A 14,574-nucleotide genomic window follows, 5' to 3' on the forward strand; every position below is an offset into this window, starting at 1 on the left:
CAATGTCAGAACAAGTTCGTCCCAAGACTGAGATTTCCCTAAGAGTCCAGACTCTGTCTGTCCAACCACCCCATCCCCAGACCTAAGCCATGTCTGGCTGCATGCTCACCCGCCTCCGAAGCCTGTCCCGCTCCTCACGGATGGCGTTCATAGTGGCCTTGGTCCGGTTCAGCTCCTCCTCTTTGCTGCATAGCATGGCCGTCAGGCTTTCGTTCTCTTCCCGCAGTCCAGCCAGCTCTTTCTCCCACCGGGACCGCTCCTCAGCCAGGTTGGGATACAGATCGCGACCTAGAACGCCCTCGATCTCCTCAACTGTCTGAAAAATAGTCATACATCAAAGACAGGCTAACGACCATGGAGAAAGGGGTCAGGAAGGACAGAGGTGGCATCGGAACCTGGGAGCCCAGGAGCTGAATGGAGAACCCTAGACACATAGTGATGTTGCTGTGCACACAGGCATCCCTCAGACTCAGATGAGGCTGTCACTTGCCTGCATCCTAGTTTGTGCTACTCAGCAGTCCCCAGAGTTAAGGACAACAAGAGTCCCTTCTCGGTGCTGAGTCTGTGTGTGGTGCCCACACAATGTTTATTTCCTTAAGGAGTCCCAGAGCTGGCCAATTTGCATCCAGGCAGCAGGCCAGTGAGGGATCCTGAAAATGCTGTGACAGACACGAGGTTGCCGGCTGTGCACGGTGTCTAATTGTAAGTTTCCTAAATTACAGGCCTCCCGTGAGCTAACTCAGCAGGAAGGCAGGTGACATCACCGTTTCCCACTCTTGGTGTCACATCAGAATTCAGATGGTGTGAATGAGGTTCAGTCCCAAGATGGCAAAGACAAGAATAAAGCGTCAGTGACACCGGAAAGGGCAGGCCTGCCGCGGAGGTTCCTCAGACAGCAGGGATTGATTTAGTTATTAAGATGACTACAACGCAAATAGAACAATCTTAATATTATTTGGAGAGTTCTTTAAACATGGGATTAAAGGACCAGGAAGACACACACAATTAGGAAGAACTTTCTCTGATTGCTCTGAGAAACTATTCATCCATATTGTCCTTTTACAAAGAGCCCAGGCCAGCTGGTTTTTAAATAGAAGGGGAATCGTTGAGTAGAGAGAACACATACTGATGAGAACCAGAAGAGACCCAACACTAACCACGCAGTGGCCAGCCACTGGAGAGGGCTCACACCATTTCCCCTCAGGAAGACTGGTGACCCAAATCTTGCTGCCTCCTTCCCTAAGTGACCCTTTGACTTTCCTTTCAAATCCAAGAGTCTATTTGGCTCTGCTCTCTCCATTGCTAGTTACCAGAAGTTCTTGCCCACCCCCCCCCCCCACCCCACCACTGAGGAGAATGGAGTTCCAAGTTAGCATTACAATCAAATCTGGGACTTGGGAGACTCCAGAGACAGAAACATTAGTGGGCCAGTCCTTCCCATCTGCAACTGGAGAAGCAGCTGGACTGGAATGGCATTTCAAGATTCATCAAGAGGCACAACTACCCTTTTGGGAAGTCCAGAATTCTTCCCGACAGACCAGACTGTGCCTTTGCATAAGTTCCTATAAGACCTGGAAGTATAAGTTGCAAGGTCCAGGGCACTAAGCCACAGTGAAGCAATAGAAATACACCCAAGGCCAGGATCAAGAAGGACTTGACGTCCCTATTATTCGGAAAGAGGCGAGGGTGGGCACATGCCATTCCTCTCACTCCATATTTTCTCAGAAGTAAAAGAAAAAAGGTGTGGCTGAGACCCAGATATACTGGCTAGGGATGGGGTGACTCAGCTAGACCCCTATCCATTCCTTCTTTGGACAGCACAGACTGCTGGCTCATAAAGTTGGATTCTAGAAATCTTAACTCTGTAAGAAAGCCTCTAAGGTCAACTTGCAACATAAGAATACGATGATGGCTGGCCACAGAGACATACATCTTTAATCCGGCACTTGGGAGGCAGAGGCAGATGGATTTCTATGAATCCGAGGTCATTTTTGTTTACAGTTCCAGGCCAGCTAGGGCTACATGTTGAAATCTAATCTCAAAAAGAAAAGGGGAAAAAAATACTGAGGTGGGCGACACCAAAATGATGTGGTTTAATGCTACAAATGTAACGATTCCCAAGTAAAGCATCCTTTTTTGGTGCAAAGCCAGTGTGTGACATTGTTGATATGCCTCCCTGCCCCCCCCCCCCGGAAGTAATTTAGCTCAAGAAATATGTATAGGGATCCTGCTTCTAGCTAATGGCGCAATATATTTGTATGGTTTTCAATGGCTAATAGGTATTCAGGAAAGCCTTATGTCAAAAAAGGAGCTTGCCCTCTCCCTTGGCCTCCCCTCAGAAAGCTACGCAGAGAGAAGCAGGCCCACCTTAATGGCCAAGTCGCAGTGCTCGCTGGCCGTGGTGAGCTGCTCTATGTGCCTGTCAACGTCGGCCACAGAGAGGCTACAGCTGCTCTTCTTCCTGCCGCAGACGACACTCTCCAGACCGGTCAACACCCTCTGCAGTTCTGAGTTCAAGTCACTGCAGTTATCTAAGAGGAGATTAAAGATAGTATCTGTTAAACAGGCTAACTAGCAATAAATGCTCTCGGTTGATTTCACCACAGGGGGCTCACTTAGGAGCAATGGCGTTTTCAAAGCTAACTTCGTCCATCCTCATTACACAGGCTTCGACCTGAGGCAACACAAACCACTTATTAAGGAGTTTAAGACTTTGGCCTTTTGTTAAATACCTGCTCCACCCAGAATTCTCTTGCCTTTCGAGCAAGGGCAACCACACTGAGTCTTACTAGTAAGAGCAAAAATGCCCTAGAAGAGGCTTCAAACAACCTCTAGTCAAACCCTCTGCTCAACCATTCAGACAAACACCAATTTCAGAAGTTCATTAAAGATCTCACAACTTCACTGGACAACAACAAAACTCAGAGTGAATAGTGCTGATTGGTATTAAAAAACAGAAACTGGGGGTTGGAGAGATGGCTCATCAGTTAGGAGCATGGGCCGCTCTGCCAGTCCTCAGTATCCACAGGGAAGCTCACAGCTTCACCCTGTTCCAGGGTGTCTGACACCCTTACACAAACGTCCATGTAGGCAAAACACCACTGAACATTAAATAAATAAATAAATAAATAAATAAATAAATAAATAATACATTTAACAAAACCTAAATTGTAAAATATGAATCCTGCCTTCAATAAGCTTCCAGTCGGCCCCGCCCCCATACAACTGATAATGATCCACCGTTGCAGTTTAATCCATTTCTTCCACCGAGGGATTAACCAACTTCTAACAGATTCTATCTTTATATGTAAATGTAAACATTTCTAATAATTTTACTTTATCTGTGTTGCTATAAAACTCCTGGACTCTGGTATCTGGTCAGGGAAAGAATATTAATTATAATAAGTTAGATACATGTTATAAAATAGCTTTATTGTGAACAGAAGTCCCCTTAAGAATCAACCGTTCTTTACCCATTGTTCGGGTTTCTGTACATTACATACTCTTCAATTATTGTAGCAAGTTATACATGGAGGATGCTACAGTCTCTCTAAGTAAATTCTTCTCCCAAATCCAGCATGCTTCCTGCATGCAAGAAATTGGTATCTTTCTTTCCTGCATGCAAGAAATTGGTATATTCCCAGGTTCATTTCCAGTCACAGATTCAATGCACCAGCATGGACAACTATTTTCTGTTTGTTTGTTTTTTTGTTTTTTGGGTTGTTTTGTTTTGCTAAGCTTTGGAGCACTTTGAGAAATCGCCCAGCATTATGGGAAACAGATGTCTCAGGATATTTTAACCAACCTCACTTGGCTGCCCACATCTATTCATTTCCCAAACTTAGGGAGCAATCAGCAGGAGGCTTCCTCTCTAACTGATGCAACGATTGCATCTGCCTCTCACCATCCCTCTCCCCACCTCCCCCACCCCTGAATGGAAGCCACCATCCAGCCAGTTACTTGCGTCAATTCTGAAACAACCTCAATGCCCTTCGTGCCCCATTCTAAATCCAATCCACCTTGTAACTACAACCTCCCAAAAGCATCCTCAAGTTGAGCAACTCATCTTCCTCTCTGTGGATACCACTGTGCTCCAAACCATCATTCCTCTTCAAGTTGGTCCTTCAAGTAACTTCCTCCCTCCTCTCCCCACAGGGCAGTGAGCCTCTTTAAAGGCCGATGTGGTACCTTCCTAGGGCAAACTGTCCAATGGCTTCCCCTACTCCTTACCACTAAAGTAAGATCAATCCCCTTACCACAGTAGTAAAAAAAACCTTCACATTGGAAAAATGCCAATGCCAGGCCCCACCCAGACCAATTAAATCTTGATCTTTGGGGGAGGAGCCTAGATACTAGGAATGTTTTTAATTCCTCAAATGGTTTTGATATGAAGATGGTTAAGAATCACTAGCTTAGCGCTTTGATCCTCTATCCTCTCCTTATGTTCCCTGCTCCTTCCTGCTACAGGGCCTCTGTCTGTCTCTGTCTCTGTCTCTGTCTCTGTCTCTGTCTCTGTCTCTGTCTCTCTCTCTCTCTCTCTCTCTCTCTCTCACACACACACACACACACACACACACACACACTAGAAGATGTCAAATTCTCATCTATCCCAGATGTCTCTCTGCTACCTCCTCTGCTGACACTCTTTTCCACTTACTGTGAAGCTCAAACGCTGTTTCCCCACCAAGGTACTCCTACCCAGAGCATGGGGATCCCATCTCTCATCTCTGCCCAGTCCCAACCCATTATCCTGTTTTGTTTGTGGCAAACATCACTATCTGATAAGGACATGTATGTTTATTATCTTTCCCTTTTAAAGACGCATGCATTACGAAAGAAGGGACTTTGATTTTCCTCATCACTGCATCTCAAAATAGAACAGGGTAGACAATCAAAAGCAATTTTAAAAGAGTAAAAATCAGCACCGTACAGCTGAATCAGCAACACAGAGGAACAGGACTCCTTCAGCACTAGAATGCTTTACATTGGTGGTAAGCTTTTCTTCCTTGTTATGCATAGGAGATGCTGGGGGTATGGGGGGTGGGGTGGGAGGGGGATGGTCTTCACAGCAGTTCACCAGGACAGGAAAGACATGGTCTCAGCTCCAAATTGAGGCAAGGTGGTCCATGTGTTGAGCAGCTCATTCAGTTAACACTCCATCCAGCCTCTGTATGACCATTCACACTCAGGTGCAGGTTGCCTCGTATCCGGGCTGCTCGAACATTTCTGAATCTGGAAGTCCTTATCAGTAGGGCTGAGGAAAAAAGGATTTATATCCAGCCATTCCACACTTTGTCCACACGGGCCCACCCGATGGTGTGTGGGTCGTGCTGGTTATAACTGCTAAACAGTTCTCGGGTGTACAGCGGCAAAGTGGTGGCCTTGGGGAATAGAAGGAAGAGCAGGGACAAGGGTTCTGGCAGTATTTCTCACACCGTTGTCAGACAGTGGCTGGGCCCTGACCACAGTTTGAAAGCAGAGTTTCCAGATGAACAAGAGACTGGCTTCAGTTCTGAGAAGCTCACCCAAGTATGGCGCCAACACTAAAGTCCTTCTCTGAGGAACCTGCCACCAGGCTGGAAAGATTGCCCTAACGAGCACAGGGCCACACTGTCTCTTCAGTGACGAATGGTGGGAAAGGGTCATGTATGTGAGAACATGCTAAGCCTGATGCACTAGTGCATTCTGGGAAGCCCACACTGGGGAGGTGGAGAGAGGAGGTCAGCCTCAGCTATGTAGTGTGTTTGAGGCAGTCTAGAGTACAGGAGACCCTACACTCCAACAAACGGACAAATATATTAGAAATGCTCTGTGTCTCTGCTCTGAAAGGAGAGCTATAAATGGTTTCTTTGGTCTTAGGAAGACAAATGTGTACCTGCTAGATGACGACCCCCTACCCCCTGTCTGTTATTCATACACACTCCCCTATCTACTGACATGTCACTGTCCTCTGCTACCGTGCTCTAGTTAGAGACTCAAGGAAAACAAGGTGGCCAGGCTAGCGTGAACAGATGTGGAACAGCTGTGGGGTGTGGTGTGGGGAGGGGCATGAGACATTGCCACCAAGCACCCATCCCCACCATCACCCAGTTATCAGTATTGCTCCAGACAGGAAACGGGTGGCATATTTTTCTACATATTCACTTGTAATAATCAGAAACTTCTTCATCTGACACAACCCAGCCCCAGCCAGAAACTTGACATTTAATACCAAAGGCTGTGGTAGTGGAAGTCTGCTTGAAAGGACAGTAATTGCAACATCCAGGTGTTTCAGAAAGAGCAGTAGGTCCTTCTGGGAGGTGGCATTCATAATTGACCAGGGCAGAGACGGCACTCCTCACAGCATGGTACGATCCCTCTCTCAGGCCACTCATATCTTCATGGCCTCAGAAGACAGGCAGATGAGACGCCTCTCACAGGAGATGTCTTGGCTTGATGTCTTTTGCTCACTTATCACTTACATGGGGTTGGCAGGAGAGCGGGAACCATGACAGGGGCTCTCTATAGCCAGGGTCATGTTACCAACCCAGGATAGGGCTCTCTGGGCATAGAGGCTCAAGTCTGCATACTGCCTTCCCTGGATCATCCATTAGAAGAGTCAACACAGGGCAAGTGAGTGAGGGATATTAACTTGGAAAGGACTCTGAGAGACTAAGGGATTTGTATGCTAATTCCATGACTAGAATGTGAATGAGCCTCAATAACATTATGTTATATGAAATGAGCCAAGGACAAATACATGATTCTACTTTTGTGAGCTGTTTAGAAGAAGCAAATGCAGAGAGAGAGAGAGAGAGAGAGAGAGAGAGAGAGAGGGAGAGAGAGAGAGAGAGAGAAGAGAAGAAGGGCTGGGAAGGCAACATCAGGCAGTTACTCTTTTGTGTGTAGGGATTAGGGAGTAAACAGGTTAGTGATGATGGCCAGATAATTAAGGATGCACTTTAAACTCCAGGCTGTTTACTTAAAAATATTTACCATGTTGTATATCACGATTATATATATGTATATATATATATATATATATATATATATATCCACAACAAAAATAATAAACTTATTTTAATACATAAGACAGGAATTCAAAGCTAACCAGTGTGCAGGAAGTAGAAAACACCTTCAAGTTTATGCTCGGTTCAGAAGGAGGCTGAGCAGCTATCCATCACCAAATGCATGGGGTGGGATGGAGGAACATGGGGTAAAGATGCGGGGAACCTAGGCAACTGCTGAGTGTTATGGGCTTGTTGACACTCTAGCCGACACCTCAGGGACCTCCGGGAAGGGCAGCCTGGAGGGGCCTTCAGCAAAGCTATGCTTTATGTAGAGAAGATAAGTGTTGGCTCTGCTTAACCTCCAGGAGACAGGAGGCTCTCTGTGTCCACTACGCATTCTTTAACACGGCTTATTTATATCATCCCTTAAAAGAAAAACACTAGCAGCTTTTGACAAGCAGCTACAAATGACGGGGACGCGGAGCCAGTGCGACCAGGGAAGACGGCTTTGGAAGCAAATCCAGAACAGCACAGCTGCGGGGCTGAGTTTGTCTATTGAGCCCTGAGCTTTCTGGCTGCCAGAGAAAAAGTGAATTATCTCCTGTCAGGAGGGAGGAAGCCTTCCAGTTTCATAAGAGAGACGATGTGTGTTGGGAAACAGGTCTGCAAGAGCTTAGGTACACGGACTTCACATGCATTTGTGAGGCCACGTAACTGTCTCTTCGCCCAGTGTCACGGAGACTGCAGATCTCACAGGTTCCCCGCATATTAACCTTCAATGACGAGAGTTCTCAGGAGGGCTAAGCTCAGATAATCTAAGCATTTGGTCTCTGATATTTAATTTTCTGTAACAGGACATGGAAGAATAAACAGAACAGACTCCTCCTTCAAGTAGAGAGTGAAAACCAGGCAGTTACAGCCAAAGATGTGTCTACAAACCTGGCAAGCATCAGTGTCTGCAACTTTTTTTTTTTAAGTGAGTTTGATGTATTGTTACCATTATAAGTTCACTACAATTTATATTTCCATTTATACAATTTATTCTTGGTCTGTAAGTGTTAGATTCAGTGCAGCAACCCTCAGGTCAGTGAGACCTGGTGTGCCCACGGTTCACCAAGGCTATGTGTGAGGCAGGCTACTGCTGCTGTCTACCTCTGTGGGGGTCTGAAGCTCCCACATTTTGCTCTCTTCTCTAAATGTATCAAGACTTCTGGTAGCAACGGGAGAAGAGACAGTCTGAGTCTACTTTCCTGTGGATTTAGGGCAGTGGCTCTCAACTTCTGTATTGTGACCCCCTTCAGGGGTGGAATGAACCTTTCACAGGGGCTGCCTAATGCCATCAGAAAACACAGACACTTACAATAGCATTCGTAACAGTAGCAAAATTACAGTTACAAAGTAGCAACAAAAACAATTTTATGGTTGGGGGGGTCAACACAACATGAGGAAATGTATTAAAGGATTGCAGCATTAGGAAGTTTGAGAATCACTAATTTAGAGACTTAGATTGCCCTGCCACCATTTAAAGAAAGGGCCATGTAGTTTAGAGACACCCACCATAATCCATCATAATTAGACACTACTTTTTAAAAAAAAAAATTTATTTATTTATTTATTTATTTATTTATTTTGGTTTTCTGACAGGGTTTCTCTGTGTAGCCCTGGCTGTCCTGAACTCAATTTGTAGACCAGGCTGGCCTTGAACTCAGAAATCTGCCTGCTTCTGCCTCCCAAGTGCTTGGATTAAAGGCCTGTGTCACCACTGCCTAATTAGACACTTCTTGGTGTGTGAATGCAGCTTTCTCCTTTCTCTCTCAGAAACAAGTAAGTTGTATTCAGAGTTGACAGAAAAAAACTAAGACAGACACCACTATAAAGATTCCCTTTTCAGTGTAGGGCAAGTCCCTGGTGAGTGTCCCTGCCACGAGCAAATGGGTATAACTCAAGCTAGGGGTCCTGAGGCCAGCAAGCCACCCTGCCCCCACCCCTGCCAGGCCTCACTTCTGTGTCTTTCAGCTCAGTGAAAAGGAGGCTCTATGTTCACTATTTCAGCAATGTTTTGCCAGCCTGAGGCTTGTCTTCCTGTTTGCTGTTGTCACGATAGATTTCCGACAGTTTGCTTCTGTGAGACAGCAAATGTGGCTGTAAATATGAAGGCATAAGGATCACCGAACATCAGCTGTATGAAGCCTTCCCTATGTAGCAGGCCAGCCCAGCTGCCCTAGATGTCCCTTTTAGGCCCCCCCTCGTTCATAGGTCATGTGCATCCCCAACGTGGCAATACCTCTTGCAAAGCATGAAAAATGGCCCTAGTTTTACGTTTCACCATATTATGTAAATGCTGATCATCGAATGTATAGCTGGAAAGCACTGTAAGCCCAGCAATGCAGAGGACGGGGGTGGGGTGGGGTGGGGTGGGGGACCTTTGGGGTAGGAGGTCCCATTTTTTGGCAACCTGAAAGATAAGTCTTTGGAGTTGCCTTCTGGACCTCTAAAGACCGGAAAGCATGATCTGAGAGGAATGCCAGCCCTCGCTAAGCCCGCAAGGCCCTCTGCCATGGTCACAGGCCCCTGTGCTCTGAGCTCCCCATCCACTCCCATGCTGAGATGGTGTGAAGGGTCCTTTTGCAGTGTTGATCACCATGGGAGCTACAGAGCCCTGTACAAAGTAAGTGTGTGTGTGTGTTTAAGCACACACATGTTCTAGCATCCAAGCATCAGCAACATAAAGTACTTTCTTAGAGCACTCATGGGCCCCACTATGGCTGCAGGAGTAGGAACACTAGCGAGGGCCTGGATTTTGTTTCTAGGATAGACTAAACAGGCTTTCAGAGCCTGGTCTGGTCTTAAGGCGAAATATGTCATGAGTATCAACCAAGGAAAACACAAATCAACCTTTGGAGATGCGGTCTGTTTAGAAAAGAAAGAAGGCGTATTATAATAAAATACAAAGTCTTAAACCCCTATAGCAGTGGGATCTTGTCCTGAGTAAACTTTGAAGATCAGTCCCTACTTTGTTCACGCCCAACTTTCTTCAGGAGACTGAAAATTTACTGACCAGTAGTGACACGTAAGAGAAACAGTTCACTAAAGCAGAGTGATAACTGCTTCTGCTTTCGACTGTATTTACTACAAGGAAAATTCTAGAAGGACTGCTGATGGCTACTTCAGTTAATTAGCCCTGCTAATATTTATGCAAGCTTCTTTGTTTCATTTTGTTTACATTGTATGTGTATGGGTGTTTGGCTTTGCATGTATGTCTGTGCACCACAGTTCATGTGTGGTACCTGCTAAAGTGAGAAGAAGGTATTGGAGCCCCTGGAAATGGAGGTATAGGTAGTTATGAGCCACGGTGGGGGTGAGGTTTAAGCCCCAGCCTTCTGCAAGAACAAGAAGTGCTCTTAACTTTGGGACAACTCTCCAGTCCCTTATACCAGTTCTTAATTGACCAGGTTCTGGTCTCTGGGGAAAATGTCACCTTGGTAAGGCTTCACTGTTGAAAGTCACTCATTGGACTTGGACCTCAGGGTGGCCCTTACTGCAAGCCTCTTGGAAGAAATTAACAGAAAAGAAGATGATGTTGCAGGCAAAACTCAACCATGTATCAACTAGTCAGACTGAAATTTCAGGCTGGCTTAGCACTGCTGTCATGGGAACTGGTTTCTCAAAGTTTCCCAGGCACGTTATTGATGATCTGAGCGAAGACAAGCAACCTAGGCACCCGAGAAAGCGAAGTTCTCCAGAGCTGCCTGATGGTAGTTAAGGCTGCTTTTGGAATAGTCTTTGTGCTGGCTCCTGCTCCTTGACACTGTCAAACTTTTTTGTTTTTCCTGAAGCCATTAGACTTCATTAGCCAGTAAGCCAGGAAAATCTGATTTTCACATTCAACATATTTCATGGTTGCAAACCATGCCAAAAAGCCAGGTTTCATGTGTAAATTCTTCCTTGGCTGTCCTCCAAAATGACTCCTACTGAGAGAAACGACCGCTGACCATAGCAGCGAGCAAGGTTTCCTGCATGAACACTGCTGAATCCCAGCAAACTACATGTCTCTCACTATGACTCAAAAGAGCTCTACAAATACTAACCTAGAACCTCTCTAAGTTACACAAGACTGACCTGACTAGAGTCATTGTTTTATAAGCAATGGCTCCAGCAATGTTTAGTAGCTCTATCACTGAAGCCAGGAAAAGAGCCTGCTGGATGGGACACACACACTCTCTGACACGTGTGATTGAGTAAACACAAACACACACGTTCCTTCCTGTTGCCACGCTGGCATGATTTGGCTGGTGTGTGTTGCTTTCCATCCTGAGATCAAAATTTCATTCAATTACATTCAACTCTGTGCCAGAGTTAGGCCAGGTGCTGGTGATGGACACAGCTGTTTCCCTAATTCCCCCATCAGCATTGAGACCTCAGAGGATGTCGGGAAACTGCAACAACAACTGCAGGCATGCTGTACTGTTCAAAGAGGCACTCAGGAGCAAAGCCATCAACACAGACATGGCAACAACGAAACCACCTCCTCTTAGCTTGGACAGGTGGCTTGCCTTCCTTAAGCTTTTTTATCCTGCTAAGACTCCAGGGCCTTCTTCCAAGCTGAGTACCAATCACAAGGAGAGGATGAACCCCCCAACACAGAGGCTATTATGGGGCACCCAAGCTGCTACATCCACCTGGAAATTCCAATGTGTACTAAATATTTTAAAAAAAAAAATCTAAATGACTCCTGCCTCTTCTGCTTAGAGAACTTCAGACCAATTTCTCTTATGAATATCGATGCAAAAATCCTTAATAAAATTCTTGCTAACCGAATCCAAGAACACATTAAAGCAATCATCCATCCTGACCAAGTAGGTTTTATTCCAGGGATGCAGGGATGGCTTAATATACGAAAATCCATCAATGTAATCCATTATATAAACAAACTCAAAGACAAAAACCACATGATCATCTCGTTAGATGCAGAAAAAGCATTTGACAAGATCCAACACCCATTCATGATAAAAGTTTTGGAAAGATCAGGAATTCAAGGCCCATACCTAAACATAATAAAAGCAATCTACAGCAAACCAGTAGCCAACATCAAAGTAAATGGAGAGAAGCTGGAAGCAATCCCACTAAAATCAGGGACTAGACAAGGCTGCCCACTTTCTCCCTACCTTTTCAACATAGTACTTGAAGTATTAGCCAGAGCAATTCGACAACAAAAGGAGATCAAGGGGATACAAATTGGAAAAGAGGAACTCAAAATATCACTTTTTGCAGATGATATGATAGTATATATAAGTGACCCTAAAAATTCCACCAGAGAACTCCTAAACCTGATAAACAGCTTTGGTGAAGTAGCTGGATATAAAATTAACTCAAACAAGTCAATGGCCTTTCTCTACACAAAGGATAAACAGGCTGAGAAAGAAATTAGGGAAACAACACCCTTTTCAATAGTCACAAATAATATAAAATATCTCGGCGTGACTCTAACTAAGGATGTGAAAGATCTGTATGATAAAAACTTCAAGTCTCTGAAGAAAGAAATTAAAGAAGATCTCAGAAGATGGAAAGATCTCCCATGCTCATGGATTGGCAGGATCAACATTGTAAAAATGGCTATCTTGCCAAAAGCAATCTACAGATTCAATGCAATCCCCATCAAAATTCCAACACAATTCTTCAACGAATTAGAAGGAGCAATTTGCAAATTCATCTGGAATAACAAAAAACCTAGGATAGCAAAAACTCTTCTCAAGGATAAAAGAACCTCTGGTGGAATCACCATGCCTGACCTAAAGCTTTACTACAGAGCAATTGTGATAAAAACTGCATGGTACTGGTATAGAGACAGACAAGTAGACCAATGGAATAGAATTGAAGACCCAGAAATGAACCCACACACCTATGGTCACTTGATCTTCGACAAGGGAGCTAAAACCATCCAGTGGAAGAAAGACAGCATTTTCAACAATTGGTGCTGGCACAACTGGTTGTTATCGTGTAGAAGAATGCGAATCGATCCATACTTATCTCCTTGTACTAAGGTCAAATCTAAGTGGATCAAGGAACTTCACATAAAACCAGAGACACTGAAACTTATAGAGGAGAAAGTGGGGAAAAGCCTTGAAGATATGGGCACAGGGGAAAAATTCCTGAACAGAACAGCAATGGCTTGTGCTGTAAGATCGAGAATTGACAAATGGGACCTAATGAAACTCCAAAGTTTCTGCAAGGCAAAAGACACCGTCAATAAGACAAAAAGACCACCAACAGATTGGGAAAGGATCTTTACCTATCCTAAATCAGATAGGGGACTAATATCCAACATATATAAAGAACTCAAGAAGGTGGACTTCAGAAAATCAAATAACCCCATTAAAAAATGGGGCTCAGAACTGAACAAAGAATTCTCACCTGAGGAATACCGAATGGCAGAGAAGCACCTGAAAAAATGTTCAACATCCTTAATCATCAGGGAAATGCAAATCAAAACAACCCTGAGATTCCACCTCACACCAGTCAGAATGGCTAAGATCAAAAATTCAGGTGACAGCAGATGCTGTCGTGGATGTGGAGAAAGAGGAACACTCCTCCATTGTTGGTGGGATTGCAGACTTGTACAACCACTCTGGAAATCAGTCTGGCGGTTCCTCAGAAAACTGGATATAGTACTACCGGAGGATCCAGCAATACCTCTCCTGGGCATATATCCAGAAGATGCCCCAACTGGTAAGAAGGACACATGCTCCACTATGTTCATAGCAGTCTTATTTATAATAGCCAGAAGCTGGAAGGAACCCAGATGCCCCTCAACAGAGGAATGGATACAGAAAATGTGGTACATCTACACAATGGAGTACTACTCAGCTATTAAAAAGAATGAATTTATGAAATTCCTAGCCAAATGGATGGACCTGGAGGGCATCATCCTGAGTGAGGTAACACATTCACAAAGGAACTCACACAATATGTACTCACTGTTAAGTGGATATTAGCCCAAAATCTAGGATATCCAAGATATAAGATACAATTTCCTAAACACATGAAACTCAATAAAAATGAAGACTGAAGTGTGGACACTATGCCCCTCCTTAGAAGTGGGAACAAAACACCCATGGAAGGAGTTACAGAGACAAAGTTTGGAGCTGAGATAAAAAGATGGACCATGTAGAGACTGCCATATCCGGGGATCCATCCCATAATCAGCTTCCAAATGCTGACACCATTGCATACACTAGCAAGATTATGCTGAAAGGACCCTGATATAGCTGTCTCTTGTCAGAGTATGCCTGGGCCTAGCAAACATAGAAGTGGATGCTCACAGTCGGCTATTGGATGGATCACATGGCCCCCAATGAAGGAGCTAGAGAAAGTACCCAAGAAGCTAAAGGGATCTGCAACCCTATAGGTGGAACAACATTATGAACTAACCAGTACCCCAGAGCTCTTGACTCTAGCTGCATATGTATCAAAAGATGGCCTAGGCGGCCATCACTGGAAAGAGAGGCCCATTGGACACGCAAACTTTATATGCCCCAGTACAGGGGAACGCCAGGGCCAAAAAAGGGGAATGGGTGGGTAGGGGAGT

The 14,574-nt window shown here is 44.9% G+C and overlaps 1 protein-coding gene across 7 annotated transcripts in view; it reads right to left on the minus strand.

Annotated features, from left to right (window-relative positions):
* Window positions 1-14,574, minus strand: part of Mcc (mutated in colorectal cancers) — a 387,123-nt gene that overhangs the window by 65,955 nt on the left and 306,594 nt on the right. For all 7 annotated transcript variants that reach the window (NM_001085373.1, NM_001085374.1, XM_006526024.4 and 4 more), the window contains 2 exons: window positions 2,368-2,531; window positions 110-316 (listed from right to left, as the gene is read on the minus strand). In NM_001085373.1, coding sequence (NP_001078842.1) covers window positions 110-316; window positions 2,368-2,531 — 371 coding nt within the window. The remainder of the gene's footprint in view (window positions 1-109; window positions 317-2,367; window positions 2,532-14,574) is intronic.

The sequence above is a fragment of the Mus musculus genome, chromosome 18 (genome assembly GCF_000001635.26).
Source record: "Mus musculus strain C57BL/6J chromosome 18, GRCm38.p6 C57BL/6J".
Lineage (NCBI taxonomy): Eukaryota > Metazoa > Chordata > Mammalia > Rodentia > Muridae > Mus > Mus musculus.